We start from the raw sequence: 12,760 nt of genomic DNA on the forward strand, positions 1-12,760 counted from the left end.
TCGGCAGTCTGTGGTCTGCAATCCTTCTGAAGACCGCTGTTTCTTTTCCCATCAGCCAACAACTGCTGATCGGTGATCCTTCGAGGTCGACAATGTAACTCTTATAAACCAACACGTAAAGACTTGTCTAATTGGCCGGCGTGAGGGCCTCAGGGGAGATCTGGATTTTCCATGCAATTCCATGGTTTCTAACGGAAAGCCTAGACTGCACCAACGGTTTACAAAGTTTAGGCAACGGGGCATCGCTTAGCGATGTGTTTTTCCACATTCCCTTTGATTGGTGCTGTGGGTTCTGATATCCGGATCAGCCCATGTACCAAGGCTGGACTTTGTTTAGTGCTGACGGGGGTGAAACAGGGCACCTGGGAATGAGATACAACTAAGATGCCCTGAATCTAGATTGGTAGATCATTTAAGCCAATTATTGCTGAGGGTGAAGCGGAAGTAAGCCGTAAAGTCAGAATTGGGAAGAGAATTTGACAGAATCAGGCCTAGAGTCGAGATCTGAATTGACCATATCCAGAGAACCTGACAGCCGCGAGCTTAGGCGCAGACCAGTTTCCTCAAGAGGGTAAAAGACTTGAATAGCTCGATCTAATTATTATACTAGTATTTCTAGAGACTGCATAGTATCCACCAACCCTAGACAGCAGGATCCACATGCTAATCCACAACATGACAACACATCACAAACCAATTAATTCACTCACACAGTGCTACCGAGACAACGACGGCAGCAAATGATGATCCTTCTCTGTCAATGTTGCCGTCACCAGACTCTCCATGGCCGCCGAAAGCCCAGCCGCACGGGCCGCATCGAGCCACGAGTCCACGTCCATTTCACGAAGCGTAACGCCGTGCTTTCTCTCCAGATAGCTGCCAATATCACCCACCGGGATCTTTTCCGCACCGCAGTGGTGCACATATCGCGGCGGAGCCAGTCCCTGCTCTAGGGCATCGACACTGCGGACCATCTCCCCACACACCCCGAGCGCGACATCCTCCACAGGCACAAAGTCAAATGCTCCGGACCAGTTATCCAAAGCCGGAACGCCCTGAACTCGAACCGAGAAGTCAAGGATAGCGTGGATCAGATCGGTCGAGGGAATGCCCTCGCCTACGATGTTGGACGGTCGGTGGATGATACATGGCAGCTGGAACTGTGCCGCGCACGACTCCAGATAGGCCTCGCTGGCCCATTTCGAGGCAATGTAGCCCATGGAGCCGTCGGCTGGGGGTACGAAACGCGTGACTGATTGCGGTGCAAGGGTTTCGACTTCAGCCAGCTGGGCCACTCCTCCCGTGGAGACGAAATGCAGCGGGATGCGGCGGCGCATGGCCAGGCAAGCCAACTCGCGCGTCGACTGGACATTGGCCTTGCGCAGTGAATGATAGGTCTTTAGGAACGACACATCCGCCCCGTTGTGGATGATAGCGTCCACCTGCTCCGCCAGAACGTCCCACGTATCCGGGTCGAGACCCAGACGAGGCGCCGTCAGATCGCCCGCATAGACCACGATCTTGTCAGAGGCGACGGCCAAAGACCGCGGGCGAGCTGGATCCGAGGAGCGAACGGCCACACAGTGGATGCGGGACACGCGAGGATCGGCGACCAAGTGGCGAAGAAGCGCGGAGCCCAAGAACCCGGTGGATCCTGTCAGACATACTTCCATCTTCCCGTCGCTGGGACGGAGCCGAGCCGGTGAGACGGACCCGGCTGCATGTCGCTCTGGTTCGCCTGGTGTTGTCTCCGACTCCCAGTCGATCAGAGCGGTGGGGTGGGCGAGCTCCTCCGGGGCGAAGGGAGCGGCCATTCCTTGCACGGTGCTCGACTGGAACAGCTCATGCAGTGCAACCTGACGACCAAAGGCCTCAGACAGTAGAGCTTGCACACGGACCATCAACAGCGAGTTGCCACCCAGCTGGAAGAAATCCGCGGCGGGGCTCCATGAACTAGGCAGACTGGAGGGGTCGAGACATCGCTTCCACACGCAAATTACCGCTTCCTGTGCAGCAGTGAGCTTCTGCGGATGAGCGTCGATGGACAGCGAAGGCAGCGGCAGTTGGTCCAGCGCGCGTCTGTCCAGCTTGCCATTGGGATTCCGCGGCAGATGGTCGACAGCGAGAATCAGCCGGGGAATCATGTACGGAGGCAGAGGCAGAGAGTGGACAAGTTGGTCAAGGAATGGCTGAATCTCGCCAGCACCATTGCTCTGCTGCGCGGGGACAGCAAAGGCCACCAGGAACCGTCGATCCCCATCCTCATTGTGGATGCCGCGAACAGAAACGACAGCATCAGCCAGACGCCCCTGGGACACGCGAAGGATGGTTTGGGCAATATCCTCCAGTTCCACCCGGAAGCCTCGCAGTTTTACCTGAGTATCTCCGTTCATTCGGCCCAGATACATCAATTCTCCCGTCGGGAGCAACCGACCCTTGTCTCCTGTCCGATACATGCAGCCGCGTTGCTGCGGCTTGGTAAACGGATCCGCCACGAATCGTTCACGGGTGAGCTCTTCCTTCTGTAGATAGCCCTGAGCCACCCCCGGCCCGCCGATGACAATTTCCCCTACGTATCCGACAGGCAGAGGACGTCCCTTGTCATCCATGATGTAGGTCGCGTAGTTTGGCAGCGACGATCCCACACTGACCCGCGACAGCTGGAGAACGGCGGGATCACACGTATCGATGGATAGACAGCTACTAGACACCGTAATTTCTGTGGGGCCATACCTGTTAATAAGCTGGAGGCCCGGACGCTGAAGAGCATAAAAGGACCGGATCAGATGCGGAGGGAGCGCTTCGCCCCCAACGAAGGCAATTCGCCAGGACGAGCTCTGCCGTAACACATCCCCGCCGTACCGGAGCAGAGCCACGTACTCGGACGGGGTGGCGTAGGTGTAGGTGACATGCTCTCGCACCATCAACCGGGCCAGTTCCACGGCATCACCACGCAGATGGCGAGGAGCCACCACCAGGGTGCCGCCGCCGACGAGGGGCTGCAGCATCTGGTCCAGGGAGACATCGAATCCGAGCGAGCTTTGCTGTAGGACCGTTTCGCGTCCCACGGAGAACTGATGCCGAACGCCCATGATCTGGTTGACAAAGCTGCCATGGGTCAGGACAATTCCCTTGGGCACCCCTGTCGAGCCACTAGTGTACAAGGCGCAGGCGGGGGAGAAGGACTCGGATCGGTCAGGAACGGGGGGAATTGCCGAAGCAGTGAAATTGGAGAAGGTGATGGGCTTAGTGGCAGACAGGTGGAACTCGCGGACGGTCTGTTCGGTTGCTTCGTGGTAGATAAGGACCTTCGGTTGGCAATCGTCTAGAATCAGTTGCAATCGGGCCGCCGGGTTCTGAGGATCCAATGGAACGTAGACGGCATTCAGACGCCAGATGGCGAGCAAATAGCAGACCGAGTGGATGGTAGGCTCGCAGAAGACAGCGACATAGTCTTTTGGACGCACTCCGCTGGCCTCCAGCGTGGCTGCAATGAATTGAATCTGGCTGTGCATCTGTTCGTAAGTGAGGGAATGGCCCTCGTAATCCTTGACGGCCACTTCGACCGGCTGAATGGCAACAGTTTCGTCGATTCGGCGACAAAGAGTCACGACTTCACTCAAGTCCAGTCGAGGTCCTGTTCCCAGCTCCAGTGCAGCGCTCACCCTTTCTTCATGGTAGAGAGTATGCTTACCGAGAGGCCAGCTGGGGTTGATGGCGCACGATGTCAGTAGGCAGACGTAGGCATCCAGCAACATGCCAAGATCTTCTTGGTTGTAGAGGTAGGACTGCGACTGGAGGCCAACGAGCGTAGTCCCGTCATCTTGTTCCTCGATGTCGAAAACCAGATCATACGGATTGCGGGCGTCTTGAAACTGCAGCAACTCCGCCTCCAGTCCCTCTGTTTTCACCCTGCCAGCAGATCCCATCTTGTAGTTCATGAGAATCTGGAAGAGTGGACTTTCCGTGGTGGACCGGGGAACCGCCAGCGCATCCAAAATGACATCAAACGGGACCTGGGAGTGCTGTAAAGCTCGATAGGTGACGTCGCGCGCATTCTGCAGCAGCCCTTTTACGGACTCGTGCTGCCCGATCTCAAAGCGGAGGGGAAGAAGATTCACAAAAAACCCGATTGTCCCGAGAAAATCAGAGTCTGTACGGTTGGCGTCCGTGATTCCGATGCAGACCTCAGTCAGCTCCAAAAGGCGAGCGAGAAGAAGCTGCAGAATGACCAGGTGGCCGTGGAAAGGGGTCGCGTGGAACTGTCGCACCATCTTTTTGAAGGTATTCACAGTCGACGTGGGGATCGAACGCTGGACTCCATGCGTCGTATAATCGGTCAATGTTTGCCGGGTCGTGACCTGACAGAAATCGAATAGAGGCACAGGGTCTGGCAGCGTAGCAAACGCCTGCTTCCAATACGCAATATCGTCTGCCATCTCGTTCTGCACTCGGGCCCGTTGGCGGCGAGCGAAATCAGTGTACTGATGAAGCAGAGGAGGGAGACGGTGACCAGACAATGCAGCGGCCAGATCCTTGATAAAGACTTGACCACTGAACCCGTCAAAAACGATGTGATGGAAGCCCAAAAGAAGGGTATGGTCGACTGGCCCATGTGATAACAACACTGCAGCCATGGAATCTCCGTGTTCAAGATCATAAGCATGGTGGCAGAGCCTCTGGAATTCCTGCTCAATCTCTCTATCTCCCGTGCCCATTTCCCTTTGAGACAATCGGAACGGAGACTGGCGCAAAATGGCCTGGTACGGGAGGCCAGTTTCTGGGTTCTCGCGGTACGCGGACCGCAAAACGTCATGGCGGTTAACTACAGCATCGAAGGCGTCACTCAACGCACTGGCCGTAGGTCCGCGCACACGGTACACCATAGTCACGTTGTACGTTGCGCGATCTTTCAGGAACACTCTCAGGAACCACAGCCGCTCCTGGGAAAACGACATGCGGTCCACTTCGGCCACCTCCCAGTCCTCTTTCTCCACAACCACCATCTCCTCCTCCTCCTCGACAGACGAAGCCTCCATCGAGTCAACAGTCTCCGGAGGGGTCTTGATCCCGTCAGACGAAAGCGGACCCGTGTGAGAGGTCGCTGAGCTTATGGGCTGGCTGGAGCCGAGCATCTGACTTGTACTCATGGACGATGTCCCGGACGAGTCCATCAGCGGGGGTGTAGGCGCCCGCGAGGCCATGTAGCGACCAGCGGCCTCCTGGCAGAGCTCGAGAGGTGAAGCGCCGCCGAGAATGCGCAAGACAGGCACATCCACGTCCATTTCCTTGAGGAACCAGGATCGTACCTCGACGGCCATCAGCGAGTCAACGCCCAGATTGATCAGCGGCTGGGCAGGATTGATCTGTTCCGAGGGAACTTGGAGAATCCTTCCGAGTTTGGCCAGGAAGCCATCCGAAACCACCTGCGTGGTCTCTGCCATGTCCTCAACCTCAGCCAACTGTTTTCTCAGCGCGACGACCGCAGTGTCTGCCCGCTCAGAACCTGTATTGTCGCGGAGAGTATAGTGGGAGAAGCGTGGATTGCCCGACCAGAAGGCCTGTTTTTCCTTCTCGTCCGACTCGGCGATGCGATGCAGACCGGTGATGATCTCGGCAGGGGCGTCTTGTTGCTCCGGACGACCGGCGATGATGGCCTCGGTGAACATGACGTGGAACTTGGGCTCCGAGATGGGCATGTAGTTGAACCGGCGCAGCGTGGACTCGTAGATGCCGCTTTGGGAGACGTAACCTATGCCCAAGACCATACCAATGTCGAGCACGGAGCCCGCAAGGCCCCGTTGCTTGCGTTGAGCGGCCAGGCTCGTCATGAACAAGTTCGCTGCACCGTAATTGGACTGGCCGCGGTTTCCCACGATGCTAGCCAGCGAGGAGAACAGCACAAAGAAGTCCAGCGTAGGAGCCGAGAATAACTCGTCTAGATGGGCAGTACCGGCGACTTTGGGATTCAGCACCTTTTGGAGATCCTCCACCGTCATGTCGTTGAAGAGGCGATCAGAAAGCACCATCGCTGCGTTGGCCACTCCGGCAATGGGGGGCAGTTGCTGCTGGACATGGTCATGCATAGCTAGTAGGGCCGATTTGTCTGCAATGTCCAGTTCAAATAGATGAACTTGCGCCCCCATGCGCTCCAGTTCGTCCAACCATACTCGATTCACTTTGTTCACGCTTCGGCTGGTCAGGATGAGGTAGCGAACGCCATTTTGCACCATCCAGCGAGTGAGTGATTGCCCCAGTCCACCGGTGCAGCCAACAAGCAGATAGGATCGGTCCGACCGGAAGAGAGTGTGGGTGTCAATAGGCCGTACAAGCGTCTGAACAGTCGATGAGGTTGTGAAGTCGATAATGGAGGTATAATTCGCGGACGACCGCGCATTACTGACATCAGGCAGAGGAATGAGCTGAACGGGAACTTCGTGAAATTCAAGACATGCTGATGCGGCTTCCATGGCTCTCTTCAGGTCTTCTTGTGAAGGTAAGGCTGCTGAACTGTGGGACGCAGAGGGGTTCTGGAAGATGTCGAGCAAACGAATGGTGTGTTGTCGATGCGGCAATTCCTCCAGTGGATGTCTTTTTTCAACGCAGCAGTCGAGAACGCAATCTACTCCGACGGGCAAACGCCTGGAGATGTGACGATGAGGGAGCAAGCGAGGGATATAGATGGCGTCTTCATGTCCAGGGGAGAAATACACAACTGTCAGCGACGAGCTCTGCTTGCGCGCACGATTCTCAACGAGTCGCCGCACAACTGGATTTGGTTCCACCAGAAGGATATGTCCTTGCGAGGGAACCTGATCGAGGACTGTGTTGACCATGAGTGCCAGCGCAGTAATCAGTAGATAGTCCGGCGTCGCACTGGAGCTCTCAATGGGGACAGCATAGGTCGGAGGGACCCATGAGAGTGACAAGTTCCGGTGATTTAGAGCCAGGACAGTCGAGACCGTGGGAAGATCGCTGCCTGAATTGAAATGCTCCACCTTACCAATAGACAGATATAGACGGGCAGATTCGGTCAGTGAAAGACCGTGTAGAAGAGCGTACTGGGTCCGAACCAAGAGCGTATCATTCTGCATCGCAAGGTCTGCCTTCTCACACCACACATCTGCGCCATCGCCGACTACTTCCACGGGACTCTTTGTCAATGAAACGGTATCTGTAATTCTCCTTCTGCTGGCATTGAGCCGACGGTTCATACGATCGTTGGGTAGGATGCGAGGGATCATCCAGCGGCCCTCCTGCAACACGATTTCAGGCTCGACACTCCACAACGTCCGCTTCGATGGAAGCTCCATCTTGTCCGCCAAGACAAGGCGGGCAAGGGCAGTGGAAATGTGTGCCGCCTGACCTTCCCAATCGCTGGCCAGATCAAGGAATTGCATCCGGATGTGAGGGTATTCGTACACCAACGACCGTCCGAGCCCGATGCTCATGTTGGCGTGCGGGTTGCTATCGCGAGCTCCAGCCGTGATCCACAGCAGCTGACGGCAGCCATTGAGAAGCTTCTTCAGTCCAGCGAGCCGTTCATCGTTCAAACCCCACACCACGGGTTCCTCCAGGTCAGCCAGACACACAACTGCAGCGGCAGAGCCTATATCGAAGCTAACCATGTCCTCCAAACAAGGCACGATGACAGGGGACTCAGAGCTCCAGCTCAGCATCAGAGACGAGAGTTGCTCCGCTAGCGTGTGTACAGTTGCGGTACGACCTCCGACAAGCACGATACGGTCCACAGTGATCGGAGGGTGAGACTCGGCCAGGGGATCTCTTAACAAGGCAACGTCAGAATCCATTGCTTGAGAGAGCATCACCGAGGTCATATGCTTGGACACATCCTGGAAGTCAGTCACCCTCTGATCAACCCCGGAGAATCCGGTACGAATCAAGAGATCGTGCCATTGAGGCACGCTGATGGTCGGGGCATATCGTCGGCCGTCATCAGCGCCCAGCCACCATCCAGAAAGACCTGCCATCATCAACTTGACCCGCAGAATGTCGCTTGTTACCTCCAGGAGAAGCAAGTAGCCGCCCGGTTTTAGCAGCCTGCGGACGTTCTGCATCGTATACTCCAGTGTCCTGGTCGCATGAAGCACATTCGAGGCGATGATCAGGTCAAAAGTACCGTCCTCGAACCCCTGGGCGGCTACCTCCTCTTCAATGTTAAGAGGCCGAAACGTCATGCGCGACGCCCACTCTGCAAACTGCTCCTGTGCTTTCTCGAAGAAGCCCGTGGAGATATCGGTAAACACGTACTGCTCAAACGCATCGCCCAGCTGCTCCAGTATCCCCTTGGTTGCGCCCCCTGTGCCGGCGCCAATTTCCAAGATCTTCATGCGCGGGTATCGATGGGCGATCTGCCCAGCTACACGACTAAGAGCGGTATTGGCCCGCTGGAAGCCGAGTCCGTACTTGTAGAATCGGTTCAGTGTGTCATCGGCGATCATGTGCTCCAGCATGGTGGTTTTGCCCCGAACCACGTCCGCGAGGTGTTCTCCAACTGCGGAGATTAGCTGCAGATCCACCATGCCTGGGTGCTGTCGGGCCTGGGCAAGCAGCCACTCGTGGGAATCGTCTTTCCATTCAGCACGGATGGTGGTGTGCTGGCCGCTTTCTATCAGGGGAAAGAGGTAGTCGATGAACTCGAAGATACGCTGGTGATGCCAGACAAAGGAATCCACATCCTTGCGGTCAATAGCGGCATTGAGCTGACGGAGATAAGAGTAGGACAGCCGCTCGCAAAGATCCACAAGCTCCAGGTCATCGGTACGGTCTGAAGCCAGGTCAGCTGGATTGAGACCGGCCCCGGCATCCGCCTGCCAGACCGTCTCGGCGAACAGTTCGCAGTCGTCCTCGGGGGTTGGAGGGTCCAACATCGTGCAGGTCAGTCCCTCCAGCTGGACACGAGGGTGGCTTGGTGCGAAGATGTCCACGTCCGCTGTGACAGTCTGTGGGAGTGATTCCGTGATGGTACATTCGATTGTCATCTTCTGACCGTCACAAGGGGCCATTGGTACGATACTGAGAGATCGAAGATGGGTAGGGACATAGGGGCCGTGCAGGCTGCCGTCTTCTGGCCAGCAGAAGGCAGCAAAAATGGTCTGAAACGCGGCATCTAGAAGCGCGGGATGGATCATGACAGGCATTTCTCTGTCGGAAGAGATATCCTGCGCGTAACCAGTGGCCCGCCCCGCACGACGGTTCACTTGATCCAGTCGTTGGAAGAGGCCTGTATACTCCAAGCCGATCTTGGTTAGAGACTCGTAGAATGTCTCCATTTTCACAGGCACCAGAGAGACGGGCTCTTCCTGCGGGGATGGAAGCTGGATGTGGTCTGCTGGACCTAGATGGACCTGCACCCCTCCAGAGGCGTTCCGCTGCCACCGGGCCCCGTCCTCGTCCGAAGTGGCCGAGTAGCACGAGAATTTAGCCTCGATCATAGAGGAGGTAATAGTATCTGGCCGAAGATGGAACATGACCTCCACCCCCTTGTCCTCTGGGAGCGCAATCGCCCGGTCAATATTGACATCAAGGAGATGTAGCATGGAAATCGGAGCGTCGGCAGCGAGTTCTTGCGCAGCCTGCATGGCCATTACAAGATACCCTGCCGCTGGGAAGATAATCTGCCCCTGGACCTTATGACCGGATAGCCACGGGGCTTCAGAGACGCGCAGGGTGTTCCTCCATCGCATTTCATGGTCATGATCGTCAGGACAGCGAGCGCCCAGAAGATCGTGCCTGTTGCTTTGGCGTTGGCGATATCTTCTCGACACCCTGGACTCTTTCCAGAATCGCTGGCTGTGGTCCCACGGGTACCGCGGTAGCTGCGGGTGGCAACTGCGCTGGAATGACAGTTCAAAAGTTGCGGCGCCGTATGCACGAAGATCAACGGCATGAGGGCCGATCTCCTTCCACAAAAAGCCCAGTGCGTCAGAGAGGGCCTCAACATCGTGTCCAAAACGAGCCAAGGTGCCACTGTACGGCAATACCTGGCCGGTTCCTTCCTTTGTCGTTTGAGTGACTGGTCCCTTCAATGCGGGATGGGGCCCGACTTCCAGTCCGAGAGCAAAGGGGCCATGTAGCTGCGTCGCTTTCTGAACCGCCTGAGAGAAAAGCACTGTATTGGCCATGTTGTCACCCCAGTACTTTGCCTTGAGTGTTTCTCTCTCCCCGTCAGTGGTCATTACTCGTCCGTGCACACTTGAAACCCAGATACATTCGTCGCTGGGCTTCAAGGGGGTGATCGCGGCAGCCTGTAGGGAGGCAATATATGGCTCGAGGCAGGGAAGCATGTGGTGCGAATGATACGCGGTATCGACCTTGAGGAGGCGGCAAAAGGTCTCCTGTTGCTCAAAAATAGCTTTGGCCTCGCCGATGGCATCTTCATCCCCAGAGAGGGTCACGGATCGGGGCGCATTGCTGGCAGCGACAGCGATGCGGCCCTGGAACCTGGAGTCGTTGGTGAACTTCTGGGCCTCGTCGAAACTGATGCCTACCGCCATCATGGCGCCTTTTCCGCCTTCTCTGCCTCGGGCGAACTTGGCGTACAATCCGCGGTAATATGCAATGCGAATGGCATCCCGAGCAGAGATCATTCCGGCCGCATACGCCGCGGCAATCTCTCCAGACGAATGGCCTACGACCGTGTGGAAGGAGACGTGCGCGGCCCGCAGCAGATCAACCAGCATCACCTGCACTGCGGTGCACAGGGGCTGCGATAGCGCGGCTTCCTGGATCAGCGATGGGTCCTCAGTCTGCGTCAGCTGCGATTCTAAAGTCCATTTTGGTCCATCGGGAAGCTCATCCAGAGATGCCTGGAGGTTCTTCAAAGTCTCCCTTGCCATTGGAGATGCCAGAAGGATTTCCCGTCCCATACATGCCCATTGAGCGCCTTGGCCCGTGAAGACGCCCAGAATCCGGTTCGATATGGGTGCTGTCTGCTTACGCTCTCCCACTGACGGTGCGGTGAGCGCAGTCTCCAAGTTGTGCAGAAGCTGGTCCTTGTCTTTGCCAGAGAAGGTGGCCCTGATCGAGTGTTGGGATCGTCGGGTTGCCAAAGTCGCGGCTATCTCATGGAGAGGTGGGGCGTTGTTGGATTTGATCAGATCGATGTACTCAGTGATCAGACGGACCAACGACGTCTCTTTGGCGGCCGAGAAGGTAAACGGAATGGGTAAGATGGTGGGCAACGAAGGAGTGTGGCTTGGATCGGGGCGATCATAACTCTCAATGATGACATGGGCATTGGTTCCTCCAAAACCAAATGAGTTAACGCTCGCCCGGCGAACCGAGCTGTGGCCCGGCCAAGGAAGGGTCTTGGTAGGCACCCGAAGATGCTGTGCAAAAGGGACAATATCGGGATTCATGGCTGTATAATGCATGTTGGGGGGGATTTCAGCTCGACGCACTGCTTCAGCTGCTTTAAGTAGACCGGCTAAGCCCGCACAGCCCTCCAGGTGGCCGATGACCGTCTTAACTGACCCAACATAAATCGGCTCTTCTGTCGTTGGGGAGTCAACGAAGAAAGCATCTCGGATGGCACGCGCCTCGATGGGGTCGCCTCTGGGTGTCCCCGTTCCATGCGCCTCGAAGAATTGACACCGATCTTCAGGGCGCGTGTAGTCAAGGCCGGCCCTGTGGTAGACCTGCTGGATCAGAGCTGTCTGGGACTCTGCGTTGGGCATGGTGATACCCTGTGTCCGTCCATCCTGGTTGACTCCGGTCTCCCGGATAATGTATTCCACGGGATCCCCGTCAGCCAGGGCCTGGGAGACTGTCTTGAGCATGACCGCGGCAAAGCCTTCGCCGCGGGCATATCCATCCGCTGCGGTATCCCACATTCGAGATCGGCCAGTGGGTGACAGCATGTGCAGATTCGACTCGGCAATCATCATCTCGGGCCCAAGAATGAGGTTGGCCCCAGCTGCCACGGCAATGCGACAATCTCCAGCTCGGAGGGATTGGACGGCATGATGCAGAGCGACAAGGCTGGAGGAACAGGCGGTGTCAATGGTCATGGAGGGTCCCTTCCAGTCGAAGAAGTATGAAACCCGGTTGGAAACGATGCTGCGAGCGGTTCCAGTGGCCATATACATGGGCATATTCTCCGGATCGCGGATCTGCATTTCGTGATAGTCACCCGTCATCAGGCCAACATACACTGCGGTGTCTGATCCCTTCATTCCGGAGATGGTCAGACCGGCGTCCTCCATCGCCTCGTAAACGGTTTCGAGGAGCATCCGCTGCTGAGGATCGATAGCTTCGGCTTCTCGGGGATTGATGCCGAAGAAGTTGGCATCGAAGGCCTTGATATCATTGCCAAGCATGTAGGCTCGGTCAGCGTTTGTGCTTCCGTGTCGCTCGCCATTCGTGTGATAGAAGGCCTTGCTGTTGAACCGGGACGGAGGAATGGGAGTGAGTAGGTCTTTCTGGGAGCAGATTGCTTCCCAGAGCTGGGACGGGCTGTGAATATCACCGGGGAAGCGACAGCCAGTTCCTACGACCGCGATCGGCTCAGAACGTTGTTGAGGAGCCATTGTAAGAGAAAGGATCGAGTAAACGAATGGTTAGGATATAGGATGTTGAAGCCTAGATCGATAGTAGGATGGGGAGAAGACAGCGGATGCAGATGGCACAAGCATGCTGCAGCTGCAATGATATATATAAGATCAAGAGATCCACAGCTGCCTCTACCCATGTGTGCATATGGTCCGTCGGCGGCCACATGGTCGAGGAGGCGAAATCC

General features: G+C 56.5%; 1 protein-coding gene across 1 annotated transcript; it reads right to left on the minus strand.

Annotated features, from left to right (window-relative positions):
• Window positions 1-716: 716 nt before the first annotated feature.
• Window positions 717-12,551, minus strand: Aud_002531 (polyketide synthase; the record flags this gene model as incomplete). The annotated part of the gene is made up of 1 exon (XM_043287497.1): window positions 717-12,551. The coding sequence occupies one exon, from the start codon at window positions 12,549-12,551 to the stop codon at window positions 717-719; it is 11,835 nt and encodes a 3,944-aa protein (XP_043143432.1).
• Between the last annotated feature and the right edge of the window lie 209 nt (window positions 12,552-12,760).

The sequence above is a fragment of the Aspergillus udagawae genome (assembly GCF_001078395.1).
Source record: "Aspergillus udagawae IFM 46973 DNA, scaffold_2, whole genome shotgun sequence".
Classification (NCBI taxonomy): Eukaryota; Fungi; Ascomycota; class Eurotiomycetes; order Eurotiales; family Aspergillaceae; genus Aspergillus; species Aspergillus udagawae.